General features: G+C 38.2%; 2 protein-coding genes across 6 annotated transcripts; both read right to left on the bottom strand.

Moving 5' to 3' along the window:
• Positions 1–458: 458 nt before the first annotated feature.
• On the bottom strand, positions 459–4,804 carry LOC110065375 (uncharacterized). Its single transcript, XM_020772504.2, has 8 exons — positions 4,546–4,804; positions 4,326–4,452; positions 3,824–3,917; positions 3,283–3,452; positions 2,568–2,710; positions 2,171–2,216; positions 1,696–1,847; positions 459–1,373 (listed from the first exon to the last, which is right to left on the bottom strand). The coding sequence occupies exons 1-8, from the start codon at positions 4,575–4,577 to the stop codon at positions 1,268–1,270; spliced, it is 870 nt and encodes a 289-aa protein (XP_020628163.2). The 5' UTR covers positions 4,578–4,804; the 3' UTR covers positions 459–1,267.
• Positions 4,805–6,299: 1,495 nt separating this feature from the next.
• On the bottom strand, positions 6,300–21,883 carry LOC110065373 (cellular tumor antigen p53-like). Of its 5 annotated transcripts, none has more exons than XM_020772502.2 (14): positions 21,761–21,883; positions 16,693–16,802; positions 15,179–15,306; positions 14,368–14,429; positions 14,081–14,127; positions 13,161–13,479; positions 12,945–13,061; positions 12,588–12,698; positions 12,205–12,310; positions 11,210–11,502; positions 10,318–10,424; positions 9,726–9,826; positions 8,758–8,851; positions 6,300–8,026 (listed from the first exon to the last, which is right to left on the bottom strand). In XM_020772502.2, exons 2-14 carry the CDS (start codon positions 16,780–16,782, stop codon positions 7,853–7,855), a joined length of 1,749 nt encoding a protein of 582 aa, XP_020628161.2. In that variant the 5' UTR covers positions 16,783–16,802; positions 21,761–21,883; the 3' UTR covers positions 6,300–7,852. The 5 variants fall into 5 exon arrangements, with proteins under 5 accessions (XP_020628161.2, XP_020628162.2, XP_089138181.1 ...); XM_020772503.2 differs by having other exon boundaries at positions 11,243–11,502; XM_089282055.1 differs by lacking the exon at positions 21,761–21,883 and adding an exon at positions 16,017–16,086 and having other exon boundaries at positions 16,693–16,767.

Genomic DNA, 21,883 nt, shown 5'->3' with positions numbered 1-21,883 from the left:
TGTACATAGTACAGAAAACCATAATGTAAAATGGGAAACCTGCACCAATTAGGTGTGGCTTCTTCCCCGCGTTAATACAGTTCATCGCTTTTTCTTCGCACCCAAGTAAAAATGACGATTTGAAAATGAGCAATACTCGCTACGATCAATTCGAATGCCAACCTCGATCCCAGGCTCTCTCCTTTGCCAACGACAAGGGAGGTAAGAGAGAGAGCCTGGGTCGAGGTTGTTTGCTTCAAAGAGTTCCTCGATTTTGTTCGCCTCCAACTTCCGGTTTGCGTGCTAGTTTATCTTCAAGTTTTTGCCCTTTTTTTTGTAAAAAAATACTTGTAACCAGATTTTAGCATTCTACATGTAAATGACATGATACACCATGAATTGTCCAACATATCCAAAAATTTTAAATACCATACACAACTGAAAAATTGACTTTGACTCAAAAAATTTGAGACTCCTAATAAGCAGTGTTGATTTTATTCTCTCATTCTAGAAGAAAAAATTACTTCAACATAATAAATACTCTGTACAACTTTTGTACACCTTCATATGAACGAATATTATTGATGAAAATATATATTTACATCTATTCACAAATGTCTTGCATATTTATAAAATAATCTCAGAAGTCCCAGCTTGCAAAAGATATTTGTATAAAATCAATTTCAAATTACCTTGCTACGTTACTAACAACAGTTTTACACAATTAATTCACCTAATAAAAACCTCTCAAAAACATTTGCTTTTTTGACCAATTTTTCTCTCTTGAATACTCTATTCATGTGAGAAATGACTAGAATCTAGAAAGGAAGTAAAAGAAATATATATCCTTTCAAGATAATTTTAGATTGGTCAGTGTTTTTGTACAGGACCAATTATTTAGACAATGCTCTTTCTGGTCTTGATGTGCTGCTTCATCATTGCTAGGCTTGATTTCGGCCGCCCTCTCAAGTCCGGTCTACACTGGTAATCGAGCCTACTTGAATGTTCTCTTCATCCACTGAATAGGAGAGTGTGAACATGATGCTTTAATCAGGAGGGGAAAACATCCCTCCCATTCTCCTTATAAAAGCTTTTCAGATCGCAGGAATCTCATTGGTGTACTGAAGCTTCAAAAGGAGGTACAAATGTTCCTCACATTTCTCCGTATGACAGCTTTTCAGATCACAGAAATCTTGTCAGCAGTTTCAATCACAGGACACCCACTGATTTCCTGGACCACAGAAGTTCTGTCTGCATCATGGTCACAACATATCCAAGGTCCCTGTTGTTATGACACAATGCATGTCTTTGCATCCAGTACTACATTAGCTGAATCACTGTCTAATCTTGGGATTCCATCTAAGAGCTGAAGATTTGGCAAAATTCTGAAAACACTACAGCAAGAGAAAAAAAAAGATTTGGTTAATTCATTTTTTTACTTTAAAAAAGCTATGTTAGCATAGCAGGCACGCAAAAAATTAAGGAGTAGAGACAAACCAATTGTGGTCTATATTTCGTACAGGTTAAAACAATGCCCTTCTATGGTAAATATGACTGATAAAGCTACATGTCATAGTATTTGATATCTTCATTTTTTCCTTAATGTTCATAACTGGTCACTTAGGTTAATTATACTCCTGGTCCAACTGCATCAATTTATCACAACACAATAAAAAGACATTCTTGCTTAGAAGCTGATCAACAGAATAGACTTACTGTTGCCGGTAGTTTGGATCTAATTCTACTGGATTTCCTTTGAGCACCAGGGATTGTATTCCTGTTTTTCTCAGCACCTCTAGTCCTTTTAGACTTTCTACATTATTTTGTTGCAGTGACAAGTGCTCCAACATAGGGGCCCTGGGAAGTTTCTGGAAATAGGAAAATATAGAAAGATTAATATCATTGTAATTTTGATTTCATTCCATGAATGACAATAACATTGATTTCATGACATCTTTTGCCGTTATGTGCAAATCAATGTTGTTTCTTTTCATGGTATGGAAAGTGATCCACATAAGTACGTAATAGGTGGCAATGGTACCTGCCCATCTGCCCTTCTGCCCAACTGACCGAGGGCAATTTACCTTTTCTAATATATTGAATCTTAATTCTGAAAAAAATAACAGCTTCAAAATATACAGAAGACTACATTAAACAAACTTAAGGCAGCAAAAATATATTACTTTCTTACCCTTAGGTCAGTGATAAAATTTCTCTGGAGGTAAAGATGTGTACATCTGAAATAATGAGACAAATAATTTTAGACTCTAAACACAAACTAGAACACGTCAAAATATAAAATAAGTTCCTGTAATCAGAATGCAATAAATATTTTTTTTTAAAAAAAAGTGAAATGATTTGTTTGGCTCAACCAAACTTCATCAGCACAATGAAAATGTGGATGTTGAAAAGGGTTACACTCTATATCATGTTCATTAGGGTCTTGAGGGAACTAAAACAGCGTCATAGACATTACATGAAGCTAATTCGGAGCCATGGTCTGGAGTACATTTTGTTAGTTTCAACTTTGAGGAGTAAAACTACAGTTCTAAATGTTGATTCATAATAACATTGAGACATAAACTCACCTTGGAAGCAACACAGTGCTCAAATCTTGTATCGAGTTTTCTATTAGTTGTAGGTTTTCACATCTGAGGAGTCTTCTGAGCACTCGCTGGAATTCCTTCTTCTGATAAGGATGACCAAGGTCTTGATATGACAGATTTACGGACTGTGAGGTTAAATACAAAGGGCTTTATCAATATCCAGTATATTTTCACAGTGACAGAATTTTGTTACATTGGCTAGATTGCTTTTGGTTGTTCCCAGTTAAAGTTGCTTAATACGAAAAATTGCTCATTTCCAAACAGCTGGCCTCTCATGCCAATAATAGTAATACATGTAACAATAAATATTAAATTTTTCACTGCAAGGCCTGACGGTGGTGCACAAAGTCCTAACATATGGATAACTTTGCATTCTGACATCTCTGTAAAATTAATGTTTGTGAGAATTTAAATTAAAATCGAATTGAATTGAATTGTAACAGAAAATTTTGAATTCTTTTATCATACTTAGATTTACGTCATTTAATAGCCACTAGCGTTTTAGTCTCGCTTCATTTCAGGGTCTCACAAAATTTTAAAGTAAGTGGCTTTATTGTTGCAGCAGTGCCTAGTTTTACCATCTTTTTTCTAAAGAATCGGAGAAATAGTTCAACAGAGTAACTAGTTGAGATCATGATGCAGATGACAGTTTGTCGCTGGCAGTGCAAAGTACTCCTGACAAGCCTGCATTACATACCTCTGCATTTTCCCAGTTTTCCATCTTGTTCTTGTAGTTACGCACTCTTTTGGGTTTGTTCTTTTTCAATGGCAGACTTACTCGAAATTCTTCATCATCTGAGTCACCATATTCTAATTTTTCTTCCTCATCCAGCTTTCGCATATTTTCCAGTTTAAATCCCCTAGGATCTAGAGAAAAATGAGATCATTTAACACATTAGACAAAACTTTGTTTGTATACTCCACTTTTAAAGATCTGTTTGTTGGATACAATGTGGAGACATCAAGGAGGATGGGATTTATTAGTAACACCATATCCTGAGAATTTTCCAAGTTCCTGTAAGAGTTGACTCATGGAAGAAATGAGAGGTGGGGGGGGGGGGGGGGGGGAAGGGTGGGGACTCCATGACATTCAATTATTCTTAAATTGTCCGGGATTCACAGCAAAAACTCATGAATCCTAAGCATATAAACTGAATGTGCATTGTCTACAAACTTTGTCTCCCCTGGAAAATTAGGAAATCAATGAAGACAAGCTTTTATAAGTTTTAATCACCTACTTCTTCTAACCCTGGGAGATCTTAACATGTTTCCCTTGATATCCATGTCCTCTAATTCATGCCATTTGCTGTACCTGTACTTAGATGCAGGTAGCTGACGATAGTAGAGAAAAAAAAAACACATGGTCTTAATATTTTTAACTATATAACAAATTTAAATCACGCAAAAAAATGTCACCAGTGCTTTCATGAAAGAACCGGCATCAAGCTTACGCCAGCTGAAAAATCAGCTACACATCACACAAACTTTGACTACAGAAGAAAACGATGAGAAGATCGAAAGACTCTACAGCAATTTGATCTCTGGATTACGCGGCAGATTCCAAGTGCACGCTTCATTTGCCGCGAGTTGGTATGCAAACAAGCAACTCATTTCTCCTTACATAAGGCTACGACTGAAACCGCTCAGTCAAGCTTTGAGAGTGAAATATTAATGGCTTAGGGCATCAAACTACGATGAACAACAGAACAGTTTAGCTTTCCTCTGATAAAACTAACTTACCGGCAGGACATCTTCGGCCTCGTAACTGGCATGTGAGCGCTGTTCTTTAGCTCCTTCTTGAGCGCGATGCACCGTCAAAACTACAATAGGTACGGACGTGTAATTTTCTCTCTCCTCGCGAGACGACCTATAATATAACGTGAAAAGAATCTCGTTATTTTCATGCTTTTAATCATGCAGTAAACCAAAAAGCGAAGATAATAAAATCACGATTACTTACTCTTCGCGATCAGACATTATTGGCACCGTCATGTTTGCTACGTCTCAGCTCGGAATTCTATATGCAAAGCGTTCTCGTCATTTCGTCGCGATATACGAAGAGCTTGTTTAGTGTAAGGGTTATGCTTAGGTCTCAGCGGCCAGAAATGATCTTATCGAAGCGATGAACGAGGCCAAATTTTGCTAAAAGTCACTCACAGAACCCAAAATACTCATCGATCACAAAGGTCGAGGGAGAGCCTTTGTCGTAATAAGTCGCGCTACAGTGCCTTTGTGACGTCTGGTTACCTAGCAACATGGTAAATAAATAAGTACTTTGTGGCTTTGTTCGCAATAAGAAGTTTACAAATGTCCTGTTCATTGGTCGATAGAGCCATTGTTTTGCGATGTATGGGAAGTATTTGTTTCGCTGCTGGGCTACTGCGGAAGGTTTGTGTAACTAAGCACAGTAGCATTTTCCATATGTAAAAGGGCTGCCGGGATCGTGAAAGAAGCGACACAACTGTTCTTTCAAATCTGTTGCAATATTTCAGTTTTGTTCATAAGTTCCCTGTTTTACGATCTCTTGCCATCAAAGTATGTTGCACATTTATGGCGTGATGTGCAATTTATGACATTTATATTGGACTGTCCCACTTGACAAATGTGGAAACTACCGGCTGAATTTTATTTTGCAAATCCTCAAAACATTTTTGCATTAGTCCAATAATAGTGTTTGTGCTAAAGCCTACTTTAGCGAAGTTTATTTCTGTCACTGACAACCCAAACGTGTAAAAGCGTATGTTACTGCCAAGCAAGCTCTGTAAATAAATGTTTAGCGGTAAGCGCGACAACTAAATCCTAAGAACGTTTTCTGGCAATGTGTACCTCTGTCCTTTTTCCAAATGGTTCGCTTACTCTAGTCCATAACGCTACACGTTGCTAGCATTTACGAGCTAGTCAAAAGGTTCAGCAAGCTTTAGGGCAGCCGTGCGCATGATGTTTGGCCATGGGGTTGACTTTAATTTTGAGCGAGTGAAAACAGCTAAACAAAAACTCGCATCAGAGTTGATTGCATATTAAGCGGCAGTGGGCAATGAATGTCTCACACGTTCAATTTTTCAAAAATTTACTTTGCGAAACATTCAGAGTACAAGATCATCAAAAATGTACCCTAAAAACCACGTTCAATTTGTCATCCCCTGCCTCAACAAAATCAAAGCTTAAAACTTACATTATATCTTAAATTACTGTTGTATTTTTTCAAAGCCTCTTAGTTTTGACATTTTTCATTCTTTTCTTTTCAGTAATACATGGATGTAAAAATAGATCGACATTTCTTAGGATGAAGTTATAAGTTCACTCTGCAATTCGTACTCGAGCTCGCTATACCCTAGAATATTTGCTATCACCAACAATGAAACACAAGTTACTAAAAGCAATCAACTTATTTTTGACAGGCAAATGCTTCTGAGAAACACTTTTTAAAGTGTTCCACTTGAAAAGCGTTTCCCAGAAGCATTTGCCTGTTAATCCTCAAATGTCCCAGTGGAATAAACTTCAAACGTCCCTTCCTGAATCGAAAATGGTTATGACTGAGAAAGATCAAGACATATAACAGAAAAACAAACAGACAATGACAAATGATAAACCAAATTCTCCCAAGGAGAGATATGGAAAACATAAGAAAACAGTTATGAGAGTTTCCATACTGATCTCGGGTCTCTCAGATAGGAGGTTCAGGGGGATATGACACAAGCAGGACTGAGGTACAAGTCTTATATCTTAGCATTTATTTCATGAACAGCAGCACCTTGCACTGTACTTTATGTTAACTGTTAACAACAACATAAACCAACCCATTGTATTATACAATTATATATACATATGATATGTCTCACCTACAACTGGTCTTGGCAAACACAACAAACCAAATAAATGGTACATTCTCTTATCTACATGCAATTTAGAATGATTTTCTGCACTGCAGAAGGAAACTAAAATCAACTTTGAAAGAGTATCATTCATTTTTCCCCTCGATCTCAGTGTTTTAATATTCTTAGAGCATTGTCTACTCCAAGTGAGCTAGTTAAAAAAAGACTGTTGAGATATCTAGTTCTACCAGTTTGGTTTTTCCAGCAAATTGGAGGATGAAATAGGTAAACTACTTCTTCCTAAACCCTCCTCAATTTTAAGGTTTAAAAACCACAGCATGATTATCATTGGTAACCCTCTAAAATAACAGCACAGGGAGAGAGGGGGAAGTTTTAAACTTTCCAAAGTTGTCAGGCATTTGCAGAACGTGTGTTATCTATATAAAACTACATCTTTGTCTTGACAACTAGTCTTCTACCAATCGTAGTTGCCTTAAGTTAAACCAATGTTTCATGAAAGGTAGACTGTACCTCTACCAGTTTAAGACTTTAAATCATACCATGAATCAAAAAAAAAAATAATAATTAGCTCCCACTGAAATAATTTTTAACTGAACCACTTCAGTAATGTATTGCAGCATTAACCTCAAGACAATCTAATTATCAACTGCACCTATTATAAGCAAATTATTATTACATAAATTATAGAAGTATGCTTCTTGGTAGCAAAAACTTACAATATAAAAATAATCTAATCTTCTTTACAGCTCTTGGAAAAATAAACATCTCACAGAGCTGTCTCTGATTTGTTACATTCTAAAATATCACCACGGAATACCTTAACGTGTGTCGTCTTTGCAGTCATTATTTAGGTTGTCAAACAACGAGAGAAACATTGTTGGGTGACACGAGTAACAGTTGCTATAGAGACATCAGTGATGGTGACTATTACTACCAGTAATGACACTTGAACTATGAACACTTGACATTTTACTTGTTTTTTTGCCACTATGGAATTAACTCAAGGCTTGTTACATTATTTAGCCTCTTCCAGGTGTTCAGTTACAGTAGCTGGGGTGCAGCAAAAAATGGCAAGCAAAAAAATGGGGGAGAAGCATGGCGAGAAAAAGCGAAAACGTTCCTTTGCTTTCTCTCACTTCTCCCGTTTTTGCTCACCGTTTTTCTCACTGTGCCCAACTAACTGAACACCTGGAAGAGGCTATTATGTATTGTACCAGACCAGCACGTCACAAACAGTGAAAAATGCTGAATGAAGAGCCATAATTCTTACAAAAAAGTAAGTCAATGCAAACATGCCCAAAAACTGTCAAGTGTTATGGTTCTTGTCCTCGCTGTAAGCACAAAATATCAAGGTCTATTAAAAACTGGAACCTAACAACTTTAAGTATAAAAAACCCTCTCTGATGATGTGAATACTCCTAAATAACAACCAAGTTATGATTGGAAGCCCTTCTTGTCTAACGAGACAGTTCTTCTCAGAGTAAACCTCACAGCATTGATCCCAGTCCCTCCTCCAGAACTGTGCTGGGAGGACGTAGGAGACTGGTACGAGGAGCCAGAGTCCGAACGTGACAGTTGTGTAGCCGGTGGAGTACCTTCCAGTTCATCCTGTAATAACGCATGATTAGTAAATTTACCTCAATATCTTGGATACTGAGTAAGTAGACCCGGAGACAGACCCCCACGCAAAGTTGCAAATATAAAAACTGTTAGTCAATTGCTGTAAAGTAACTAACTGCTATGATCAACAGATACGCAAAAGTGCCCAAAATCTATCCAGCTTTCCATAAAATTTTACTTTGAATTACAATGAGTTGTGTAATCACGCTAATAGGTATAAATACTATTGGTCATCCTGTGTCTTATGAATCTCGTGCTATTACCAGTAACCATTGCTCAATATCCTAGCCTGATCCCAAGACCCCTAGTCCATCTCCCCTGCCTAGATTTATATTAATAGTATTAATCCACAATAATTCTGTCTCATTACGGTCAAACTGTTGCAATAACAGTACGTAGATTTTTATACCTGTGATGGTATAACAATAAAATACCAAGAGAGAGCTAGGTCTAGTCAAGCGACTTTTTGAGAAGAAAAAACGTAAGGAAGATCATGATAAATTAGGGCTTGAAGTGTACTAAGCCGCTAGCTACATGTAGCTTAGAAAGCAGTCAATATACCATAGAGTCAACAAACCAATAATACACTGCAAGCAAAAACACTTTTTCACTTACAAAACTTCACGTTCGACCACCCTATTTAACTTACCAAATGAATAAAGCCAGAACCATTCAGCTAGAGTCAGGGAGTAATTATAAAAAGGCAAAAGAAAACTTACTGGCTGAGAATCTGAAGAGTTTTGAGAATCTGAATTTTGTGAATTCGAATTTTGTGAATTCTGTGAACTCCTCATTCTCCCACAAGGTGGACAGCTGTAAATTCCAATAAACAAACCATTAGTTAATGACACAGTCATTTGAATTCATAACAAACAAAAGAATTGAAGGGCAGAGGGCCCTGTCTGCTCTAGAACATCATATCTCGAGGGGTGCTTGCCATTTTGCCAACTTCAGTTGAAAGTCAAATGGAACAGTAATTTTCTGGAAAATCAATTCAGAAATCGAACATTTGAAGACTACCTCCAGAAGTAGTCCTTCCTATCTTTCCGTTCGGAACAGAACAGGGGAAATTTCCTTGACATTTACTTCATTTTCCAGTTTCCAGTCTCTCGCCAGCCAAAAACAATTATGGGAAATCAAATTGTAAAATGGTATAAAACACTATCTCCTTTGGTTGGTTTGCTGATTTTGAAAAACCCTTACCATTATTTACATGAAACATTCACCCCAACAGGTTTATTCCAGGATGACAAATGGTAAGACAAATGGTAAGCACCATTTGTCATACCATAATAGTATCCCAAACCCTTGATACATGTAGTCTGGGGCACCAATAAATTTTGGGGGTCCCATGCGGCACTCTTAAACAACCAAAGAGTCTGCATGTCAGTCTATGAACAAGACACCATATTTAGAAATTGAAAATGGTGAGTACTTTTAAATACTGTTCAGTCCAAAAACAGTACGTTCTTTGATGGCCCACTTTCAAGAGTATAGTACATTGTGTAGTTGAAGTATCAGGCCTAGTGCTGGCATAATCAACACAGTAGTACAATTCTACAGCATGGTATTCAGTCTACATTCTCTATTGCATTCTTGAATAACATGTACATGTACCACTGCAGGTCAAAGTAATTATAAGTACTTGTTCCAATTCCTTTGTATGTCTACTAGAGACTTAATGTACCTTGCCCTGTAATTATCAAGTTGAGCCTGTGGAACCATGTCCATAATGTCAAGACTTTCCTTGATTTTCAGTAACATTTCATATTTTTCACGGCCTTTAACCTACAATAAAGGAAAAAGGCTATAAATGATTAACTCCTTAATGACTGAGGGCTACTATTGAAGGGCACAATATTCTTATTGTCTAAACTGAAGGAAAAAATTGCTTGAAAAGTTGTCAACATTGCTCCATAATGTTCTACAATGAATGACTTAGAGAATGACACTTAACAATATTTAACCCCTCATTCTATTTCATATGCCACTAATTTTCTAATATCTGCAGACCTCACTTCAATGTCGTGCAAGTGCTGTGCAATGTTTTTTTTTGGGGGGGGGGGGGGGTGTTTCCAAGACACTTGAAACTTGAAACAGTGGAGTGGCTCAACACTCTGTTGCCCATTGGAGATTCCTACCTCCCCACTCCCTACATGAAAATGGTCCTTAGAGACACACTACCCCAACATTTCCTCACCCCTTTCCTTTTCTACAGGAAGCCATTAGTCTGAGCATTACCTCATTTTGTCTCACGCTGATAACATAGTGTTACTAACCTGTATCGTAAAAATCTCCTCATCTTCATTAGTCCGTATTCGCTTTAGTCTATTTCTATCCACAGTCAATGCCCTGACTTCAAACCCAGATGACATGATGGAATGTGCTGAAGATTCAAACAAGAATAAAAAGAAGCAAGTTTTTATGACACTTCCTGAAATCAGATTAAAAAACAAAACATTCATTTCAAGCACAGTGGAACCCCATTTTTGGTCATTTGCACGCCACAAAAATCTGGCTGTAGTAGTAGATTGGCCATAACAAAGGGGTTATTAAAATAAGACAATGACTGACTGAACTATGGAAAGGACCAGAACAGAGTAGCCATAATAAGAAGGTGGCCATAAGGCGCGGTTCCAAGCAATGCTATATGCAACCTTATTGTCTCTGGTGGGCCAAGGGTGGGAAAAACTCGAGTTTTGAGTGCAAATTTGTAACTAAGAAGGTTTTTAAATTTGCTAATAAAAATGATAATGATAGCGATAGCGATAGTGATAGTGATAATAACAATCTCAATTCAGCAATTAGCATTAACTTTCTGCAAAAAGGTTTTGGATGCTTGAGCTTGATGATGAATCTGTTTTTGTAAGTTTTAGACACCTTGAAATTTATTGTTACATGTACAAGAACATAATGGGACATACATGAAGTACAAAGGAATATATCTCAAGAGTTTATTAGGACTGTTTTGGTCTGGTCAGTGTCCTCAATTTGACATAAGAGTGTCTCTCCACAAAGGCAAAGAAAACTGGAGAACAGAAAATAATTTTAACATCCTAGGGGCACAGTAACCTGAGAGACAAAATGTGCCATAAGGAGGGGGTGGGATTGCGATGGACTAGCATCCCATCCAGGGAGAGGAGAGATACCACTTTACGCTACAGCCTTTACCTTTTGGAATTGTACATGGAACTCCACACTTACATCTCTTTTTGGTTAACTTTGGAATTTGAACATGGCTTGTTTCACCAGTGGATGTTGTTGGCTCCTCTGGAGGGGTATGAGGGGCTGATAATACCTGAGGGGTTGGGGGTGGTGTTACACTTGCAGTTTGAGAAATTACAGAAGTGGCTGCCGGTTGATTGGACCTTCGTTTAGCTTCTGCGTTCTCTTCAATAGTCCTATCTCTTCCTGGACAGGCACATATGCGTATATCTTGGGCTTTCCGTCCCAATACCATATTACTGAAAAAATAAAACAGGAAAGTACATTGTATACAATGTACATGTTGCTATTTTGACTGTTATGTTTTTGGTACAAAATACTTCTATATATAACATATAGCTGTTTTTGCTAGTGTATAAACAGAAGTTAATGTTTAGCTCAATTGACTTTCCCTTCAGTTGATTCTTTCAAGTACATTTCCTGTGAGTGTTTCTTTGTACTTTGTATTGTTACATGATGCCGCCTACAGTATGTTGAGTACACTGGACTTCAAATTGAGATCATTGTTATTCCTACGACTTTTCACAATATTAGGACCAACAATTCAGGGCTTGAAAACAGTGCTGTTGGACAGTAGTCCGGGACAAGTAGTTTTTCCTGGCAGGCAAGTAACTTCCATTCTTACTTGCTGGCCGAAGGGGAAGGGTTTGGGCAAGTTGTCCACCAACTAAATTAAAAACTTGCCCAGGGCGAGCAAAATTTGAGAGCTGCTTGTCCAGAGGGCAAGCTGGAATTCACGTTTTTTCGGAGCCCTTATTATGCTTGCAAAGTGCTGATTTCTCACTAGCTTGTGTGTCAATCCAAGCTTACACGTAAATTCTGATCATTATCGTATCTTGTACATGAATCTCAATGCTTGAGAAAATAGTGATGCTAGCATTGCATGCACTTTAGTAACAAAAAAAATTGATTTCTAAGTACCATATTAATCCAAAACTTACTTTAACTCCAGGGTAAAAACCACAATGATGGGCCGTCTATTCAAACCACCAGGACATGAACTGAAGCACATGAATTGGAACATATTGGTCACAAAGTCACTGCCAGCTACAAAATAAAAATGAAAAGAAACATTGAATTTACTATGAAATGGTGTGTTGTATCCGTCATTGATCTACAAAATATAACTGAATGTTTTTGTCTGTTAAAGCAGCATAATTACTACTGGGGATGACTGTTGATTAAAAGATTCAGCTGAGGGTATTTCTTGTTGTTGCAGTAACTAACATGTACTTGTGAGGGCATAGTGTAGTACTGTATCTCTGGAATCTTTTTATATCATCAGTCATCATAGCCCCAAGAAATTGCCAAGCTTCCAACTTACCCTGTGGTGAGTCCAAAGGAATTATTATACTGTGTCTTCCAGTCTCTGGGCAGGTCACATAACTTGTTCTTGGATTTTCACATCTCAGAATATGCTTAGGAGCATGATGGCCTGATAGTGACAGTGAAACTACATGTAAATGAATTACCATCTTACATGTACAGCATAAATTTAATTCTGTAAAATTTAATTTTCATTCTGTTACAGTACATGTACATACCGGTAAGTACATCTACACATAACATTACGTCTACCATAAAAACAAGTGTGTAACACCCAAATAGCTGACTGGATTTCTTCTCATTTCTGAAGTAGCAAATGCATTTGGAAATGCAAGGAAAGAAAATGGAAACTAACCATCCTTGTGTTGGGTGATGTGATTGGGGCATCTTTCTACAATTTCCCGATAATGGTCTGGCTGTCTGTATATCACCACCACTCGAACATACAAACCAGATGCAGGAGGTGGAAAAACTGTAACAAAGACCAAGTTGCCATGAGCACATTTTTAGAGCCACAAAAATAACAAAAAGGTCAACAGAAAATCAGTAAGTCAGACAGCAATGTCCTAACCTTGCAGTTTAAATCTAAGAGGTACAATACATCTCATTTTCACAAATAATTTCTTTAGGGATGGCGAATAAGTCCATTGCACTGACTTTGTCACAGGCCCTTTCTCTTCCTGGAAACCAAGGTCAAAACCATAACTCCCAGGAAAATCAGTATTGCATACTATTAATGGCTGCGGAATGGGCTGTTCTGGAGGTGGAGTGGCCATTGTCGATGGGATGATTGGGTTTTCCTCTGGTTCCCGTTTGAAATGCGTAAGTTCTTGTCCAACGAGATCTGATCGAAAACTGTTGTCTTGCAATAACAGGGGGAATTCATTACCCTGCCAAGCAAATATAATTTGAAATTCTAAAAAGCTTGCAAACTGATTGTCCAATTAAAAGCAACACTAATCTGACTGTCAAAGCCTGTTTTTTTACAATTTTTCAAGAAAACTGGCGAGTGATAAAAATATGAAGGGCAATTAAATACCGTAGAATTCTGAAAGTAACAGCCCTGTTACTTTTGCATTTAGCAGGCAATAGGGGCTGCAACTTTTGGGTAGCCGTAACGTTTGTACAGTTACTCATAGTCATTTTAGACAAAGCAGATGTGTAACATGTCTAATATGAAGTTAACAGTTCCTTTTATGAATGTTAAGTAACACCCACAAAAACAGTGCAGGCTCCAATTGTTGAAACTGAAGGGCAAAAGTAATGGTCACATTGTGACTAATTGATCACGGTTCAATAGGAAGGTAAAAAATTAACGTTACTTTCGGGAAGGCGTTATTTTTGGCGGGACTGTTACTTTCGGAATTCTATGGAAACTATGGAAAGTGTTGACTGAAAAGACAAAATTGAGCCTTAAATAATAATATGAGAAGGGGCTGCAGTTTAAACAGATTTGACAGAATTACAACTTTAAAGTCAAAAGTGTTATACCTCAGGTCTTACGACGCCAACACAGTCCAGGGTCATCTGCACATTTTCTGAAATCACAAAACCTAGATTCAATTAACCTGCATGCACATACAGTTCATACATACATACCACATGTACATGTAGGTAAGTTGATACCAATGTTGTCCTGTAGTACAACCAGAAAATAAGTACATGATATAGAAAGCAAGTTTCCAACCCTGTTTCCTACCCAGTTACGTTCTTGCCTTGATACATGTATATCCAAAAGGATTTGTAACCATTACTAATACTTTGAGCTAAAAACATACCATGTATATTCTCATCTGTTAGCTGTATAATCGTTGGTGCCATCTGACATTCAGTCTGAATCCTAAAAAGACACAGTAACATTTAATAACAAGTTTTACACCGATAAAGTTAACTCTAACTTTGTTAACTTTAAGCTCGTGGTAGGTACAAGGGATGATTATATTGAGGCCTTGAGCTACTGTTTTTCTTTTTATTCTAAGCTTTTTTGCCGATCTACGGCATTATCAGTCTCTTTTATTAATTACCCAACATGCTACCGAAGGACAACCTCACATGTCCATGGAAGGTACTTTGTTGTTCAATACGTACTAAGGTTGAGATTGGAAGCTGTGTGTGAACACCAACGAGGATCACTGTTTTGTGTTCTTTGGAAAAATACTAAACCGACAGTGCCCCCCGCCCGCTAAGACCTGTTGTCATACAGGAAAGTCAAACACACAGACTAAGCCCCATGTTTGGACCATGCATGATCCCAAAGTTTTCACATCTGCTGGACCTTTTACTCATGACCATCATTGTGGACTTACTGTTTTATTGGGTCTTGTCAATTTGAGCAAAGCAAGCGTGTGTTTAAGTAAGCTTGGGGAGTAAGAGCCCGGCCCAACACCCCAAGGGGGTTCTGGCTAAAAGTGAAATGAAGTGAAAGGGAGTGAGGGCGACCATGAAGCCGGCAAAAAAATAAAATGTCTATGGACTTCTTTGAAAAAAGGACGCTTTTTAGTCTCCTCCCTATGTCATCGTCTTATCTCTATCACCTCTAACCAACAGCTTCCAGGTATATTAATTAAATTGCACCAACAAAATTTGTACTTGTGTAAGTCTTGCTGATTTTCAAAAGTACCCATGACATGTTCAAAGACATGATCAAACGTCTCTTGGGACATTATTGGCTCAAGTGAGCAGTTGGATGTCTGGGAGGATTGTTGAGACATCGCGACCTGAAAGAAACAAACACCCAACATTTTCAGCAAGCCAAATTATATAAAGAAAAATGGTTTGCAATATTGCAATATTGCATTAGAAAATACACGCTGGAACAGAGTTCTCTTTTTCTAGATGTCCAGTCACCGAGTCATTGTTTATTCTTAATCCCAGGGCCATAATCTTTTCGGTGAGCATCAACAATGACAGCTATGACTGATTCAAAGTTGCAACTCATCAGTTCATGGACTTCTGTTCAAATCTGATTGGCTGACAATCTGATAAATGAATTCACAACTACAGAACCCGATGGAGGTCATTACTCTTGGTGCCGACAACAACACTGTCAGGTTGCCCATGATTTGTTTGTTATGTTAACATGTTTGCAACGCTGGAGATGAAGACACAATATATGAAGACACAATCTGGGCGTAAATGATCAAACTCCTTGACCTGACATCATGGTGGATGAATCAACCAATTAAAAGAATCAAACATTTGTTAATATTTCTCATCACACAACATTCTGGCTGGATCAGAAGTTTCAACTGGGGATGGCTGCAGGGGATGGCTGCAGGGGATGGCTAAATAATCAGCCATGGATGGAAATGTTTCATCACCGAACCCGCCATTTAAAGTTTGGAGAGTTTTTAAACAAGAATGCAAATTATTATTAAAGGAACTTTAAAAGGTCAAATTTCCACATACTCTAATGATATAAGCTTACTGTGATCAGAAGTCAGCCAAGAGAACAAGAATTATTCTTCAGTGCAGATTTGTTTGGTCCAGTGATGAGGCTATCGTGTAATAACAAGAGTTTTCGTCAAAGTCTGGTGTCATATTTTCGGAGATTGAATTGATAACTCAACAATCAGTTTTTGTCTATCAAAGTTTGACCTGCCCTTAGCTTGGCTAAATGCATGGAATTCAACTTTCAAACTTTCAGGTGCCCGAAGATTTACAAAGTAAGGCAGGTTTTAGCTAAAAGCAAGAAAATTAGAAGCCACATGAATTAGTTTTGTTCTACTTGCACAAAGAAGAAACAAACACAACTTCCGATGTAAACAATGAAATTTACACCGCCTATGAGAGCGAAATCAAACCAAAAATTATACCCGCAACATAAAACAATATGCATTGAAGACTTAATGATGTCCGAGATCTACTTTGTTTTGCAGACAATGAACCGTTAAACGCCAAACCTCGGATAAAGAACCATTATCAGTCATAGAGAATCAACTTACTTCGATATCCACTTCAGTCTGTCTAGCGCTAGAAAATTATAATACTGTCAAATAAACCATCCCAGTTTTCATGCTACTACCGAGATTTCAGTGCAACATTTCGATTGCGTAGGAGAAAAACAAGGAAGGCCATACACAACGCGGAAGGATTCCACTTGCCTTACTTAGAAGAGCGAATTGTACCGCAAAGTCTTCACACCACCATCGTCGATCGAACCACGCGGGCTTCCGAACCTGCAGTATCAGCATCCATTTATTCGCTCGGAAAACTGGAACGAACCAATCAACGATGCGGTTAGTTCACACTATGCAACGAAAAACCAATAGAAACGCTCTATTTATCGACACTTCTTTTCCACGTGGTTTTTCAGAAATAGAAGCAGAAACTAAAAGGGAAACCTCGATATCGACTGATGAGATGAAAAGATATCGTGACTGAACGCAGACAACGACTCTTCGCACTCCAATTCAATTCAATTCAATTCGATTCGATTCAGTTCGATTCAAGGACAATCAACTTCAAACAATCAACAGCTTTTCTTGTATTTCCTTTCGTGACGATGCTTGAGCTTCTAAATATCGTACGCCATTCTCAAAGCTTTGCGCTAAACGCAAAAATACTTCATGTCGACTTTGGCTAGCTTTGCAGCACAGGAAATTCACACCAGAATCTCTTTTCTAGCGGGTGTGAATTTCCGTTGTCTTTTGGCGGGAAATCGGGCAAGATCAGTCTTGCCCGATGTGAATAAAGCTTTAATTCATGCAAATTTCATCTACTTGCAAACTCGAACAATAAAATACACGGTGGAGACAATTTGTCGCCGCTTGTTGACAGGTGATAAACGGGAGCAAAATGTGCAATCGGCTGTAAGCGTTATCATTGGAGGACGTGAGTTTTCTCAACCTAAATCGTCAATATACCAGGGGAAAAACTCTGTTGAAGCATAAACAATCAACTTCAATTCTGATTGCCAGAACCCAAATTTTTAGCAATTTTTTTATATATTTCTGTATTAATTAGTGAAAAAAGAGTAATAAAGAGGATGTTGTTGTTGTATTTTTTCCGAAGGAAAGCGTTTTATGACCGTTTATCTTTTTGGAGGAAATTTTGCATCTCACACAGTCCTCACAGTTCTGGTACTTTTTATTCACCTGTACGCCATATAAACCTGCCAAACCGTGTTTCATGTTTCATGTCTTTAAATACGTATAAATAGCAAACTACTTTCATTGACGATACAAATTAATCATTGTTGGCAAGGAACGAATCGCACGAGCCGAGTCAGCTGCCGGACCATAGCCCGGGAGGGCCGGGAGTGCTCTTCAGAAATTTTGAAAAGAACCCATTACAGGTACCAAGATCCTGTTTTGTAGGGCGTGGCGTGACGTAGCAATTCTGCAACAAAATTGAAATTCAGTCGATTTTCAAATATCTCCTGTCGCACTTTTCAGCTCAATGTCCTAAAAGGTCTCGCAAAACCTCCCGCTGTGGACCTTTTGAGGTTGAACACCCTATTATAGAGGTACCAAAACCGCTTTTTTTAACTCCTAAAAGGTACGACGAATCGCGAGTACCCTCGTCCTTTTTATAGCTGGTTTTCACATGACGTCACTAAAATTCGAACTACAAAACTATTGATCCTCCTGAGATTTTACTTTAATGATGTATAAGAGCAGTTGAAAACTAATACTCATACAAATTTTCGCTCCGAATGGGTTCTTGGTTTTGTGATACAGTACGCTTGAATTTCTAAGCTTTTGCGTAACGCGGCATTTACATGACGGCCTATAGAGCGGTCATGATGGTTAAAAAAGTGACTTATTTCGAGGAACTTGACCATCTGAACAGTTCATGTCTCAGAAAAAGTATTATTTTAATGTTTTAGAGTTCCTTGAGGGATAAATTCAGGCTTTTGTAGCAAAACTCAGTGACAGATGTTTCTGTTGGTTTCCGGCCGCCATGTTGGTGCCCATACGGATGGGCACCAGCATGGCGTCTCCATACAAATCTCTATAAATTTGGGTAAAAAATTTCTCCGCGTATCTCGCATAAGAAAAATTGCTGTGATCAGAATTTTGGCGATAGTCTTTGCATATTTACCTTCTTTTATTTCCCAGATCCTGGACTTTATCTATTGACCGGATGTGATTTTTATTTTGATCTACTTTGGAATTGCGTGACACTGAAAACGAGCAATATGGAAACCCCCACCCCCAGACCATACCCGCTATGAGAAAGGAAAACAGTGCACTGGTGAACTAAAACTCACAACTTTTACATAATATTGTATTTATATGTTGAAAAATTGTTTATATTTATGCTCAGTCATTTGAAAGCCTGCCGGAGTGCTTGACTCAAAATTATGCCATGTAACTTCTAAATAAAATTCCTAAGCCTAGACTCCTATGTGGGGTAGCTATGACACCCCGCCGCGAGGGTTTCAAATGCTTTATTTTATACTGAAAGAAAGGAAGTCTTGGAATCTGCCCATTCAGCAAGGAAACAGTTAGACACTTCGTCGTAAGCAGTTTGGGCCGTTGTTTTAACTGTATACTGTTTTAATCCAGAGCTATGTCTTGGTTTCAACTGTATACTTCAGATAACTTGCTAATAATACAAGGGATTAGCGCCCACCGTGGTGTTAAATAATTTTCTGTCTAGAAATTTTAGGTAGCTACAGGTCCTACAACAAAACGCGGCTGGCGGAAGTTGATTGCAATATATTAAAACAAAAAGTTTACCAGTAGTAGAGGGTGGTACAGGGGGGGTATAGATCACGTTTCACGGAAAATAAAGCAGCCTTTTCACAATTCACGAAAAATACAACATTGGCATTTCACGCTTCACGGAAAATAAAAGAGAACGTTTTGGAAAATCACGGCTCACGGCGACTATGGAAATCACGATTCACGAGGGAAAAAATGGCTATTTCACATTTCACAGGAAATAAAAAGGGCCGATCACGGGTCACGAAAATACCCTTAACCATCCTCGTAGTATAATGGCTTTACATAAATCTCTGTCAATATTTACTCATTCTGGCCGCCAAATAGCAAAACACTGAGAATTACCAATGAACCACCACGAATTGAAGGCAATTTTTTAATACATATTAGTCGACGTAAGCTATTTGCTTGTTCAGTTTGCAATACTGGCTATATTGCCAATTTTTACAAAGAAACGTATACAGGGGGCAACGCTTGCTCCCTATAGGCCCTGGCCTAAAATCTCTATGTAACTTGGCAAGTTTGGGGGGCATATTTTCATAAGTTTAATTTCCAACGGAGTCCCACGAAACTTCGCATATTTCTACATGATAAATCGAGCGGTGAGGCTTCTTCCGAGTCGTTGTTGGATGAAAAAATCGGAAAAGCGTGACATCGTTAAAATAGATAGAAAGGTCCATTTCTCTTCTCAACCCAGCTTTCGCAATGGTCTTGATCGATCTATCCTGATGCCATACTTTAAAACGATCCGGCGAGTAGTGTATGTTTCGGGTGTATATTGCTTGCTTGTTTTGGGAAACCAAAGATTTATCAGACAAAAGGCTTCCACGCTGAAACTGAAAGAGACATGCAGTGCAATCAGTCAACACGCGTTTACGCCCCTCGTCCCTCGTCCCTCGTCCCCAATCTTGCTTGCAGTTCTCTTGCGATTCTATCCGCGCATACGATCAAATAAAAATACGAGAAAATAGAGGGCTGTGAACAGTCTATAATTGCTTCCCTCCGAGTCATTACTTCAAAATGTGAAAAAAGAACATTCGGAGTGTTTACAGTCCAACTTAGATTGCAAGATATCCGGGCGGGTGTTGTGCTCCTGACCTCGTATAACTACAATAAATAGATCAAACCATCAATTAATGAAGAAAGAGAGAGAAAAAGAAAACAGAAATACAAATAAATGGATAAACAAAAGAGTAAATGACATGCAACCCGCTATATAATGACAAGAGAGGAGTTAATCTTGTGCCCAGAACTGCTGTTCACTTCCCGTTCACTAGTGACCGAGCCTGTAGACTAAGTACGAGTTAAGCGGGATCGAGTGTACTCCAGTGAACCGCCGGTTCACAATCGGATTACAGGCATTGCATTGTATCGGAATTTTATTTACTGTTCGAGGTTAAGTGAGTCGGGTTTGGTTTCATATCAAGACTCCAAAGAAATATGATAACTAACAGAACCGGTACGTGACAAAATTCACTTTAACTCGGTATATCCGCGGTCAGCATTTTAGTCTTGTGAGAACCCTGCGCTTCCAAGGCCAAATTAGGAGTGAAACGTCCCTTCACTGACTGCAGGGCTACTTCGGGCTTAGGGTAAAAAAATCCAGGAATTTTCACGACAGTTTAGCCGACCACTGTAAGTTTCAAAATCAGTTCTGAAGAGAAGAGCATTTCAAGAACATACTTATAGCGCTGAAAGGAAACGTGACTAAGGAAATACTTTCACGTACTCTAGTTCGTGCTTGCCATATTTCCTGTCAGTAACGAGTTTAAAAAGGTTGAGTAAGTGGGAACTATTCGTGGGTTTGCGTCATCAAAGGATGTTTACACTACTGGCGATAAGCCAGAAACGAGAATCTGTGAATAAAGATGGATTTCATTGCCTGAGTCAGCAGCTACATATAAGATACTTTGTATTGCCTGTTCCGTCGGCCGTGGTACCCGTGCTCGTCGATCTTGTAAATTCAAGTACAATATTGTTGTTTCAATTAATTCTGGGACACTTTCAGTAAATTTACAAGTAACAAGATGTATTGATCTATTTTCCCCGGCAGCTTAGTGTATTTCATGTCGAATTTTCTCTATGGCGCAGTCTGTGGCAAATGATGAAAGTTTTTAGTTCATAAAGATGTCTGGATGCCAAAGAGGTCCCTAAAAGCACCGACTGCCAAATAGTTAATCCAGTTGTAAACACGTGTATACTACTCCACGTTTCACCTCACCAATCATTCATTTTGCTTGACTTCCTTTCGCCTTTCCCTGAGTCATAGGGTGTTGAGGGTTTCTGTAGGATAGCGAAGCCCACTCACAATTGAGTTTGAGTTCTGATGAGTGCAGGTATGATTTCTAAAAATATCATTTCTCATATTGCCAAAAATGACCATCTCTTAGATTGCGGGAGATTGTAATATCACATTGTAATATCCAACAGGGAGTTTTGGGCAGTCTAATCATGCTACCTAAAATAATTTAGGATAAATTACAAAATAAAAGAAAAATACCTGCGTGAAAGAAACTTGAAGCAAAATACAGTATGCAGTTTCTGTATTGGGACGGTGATGTTCTGTGCTAAACATAACGTACAGAACATGCACAAAAATTATCACTTTTAACAAAAATCAAGT

This window comes from Orbicella faveolata, unplaced genomic scaffold, assembly GCF_042242905.1.
Source record: "Orbicella faveolata isolate gen_17 unplaced genomic scaffold, um_ofav_v1 contig_12, whole genome shotgun sequence".
NCBI lineage: Eukaryota > Metazoa > Cnidaria > Anthozoa > Scleractinia > Merulinidae > Orbicella > Orbicella faveolata.
Note: the sequence above shows the minus strand (reverse complement) of the source record. Positions and strands in the feature narration are given on the sequence as shown.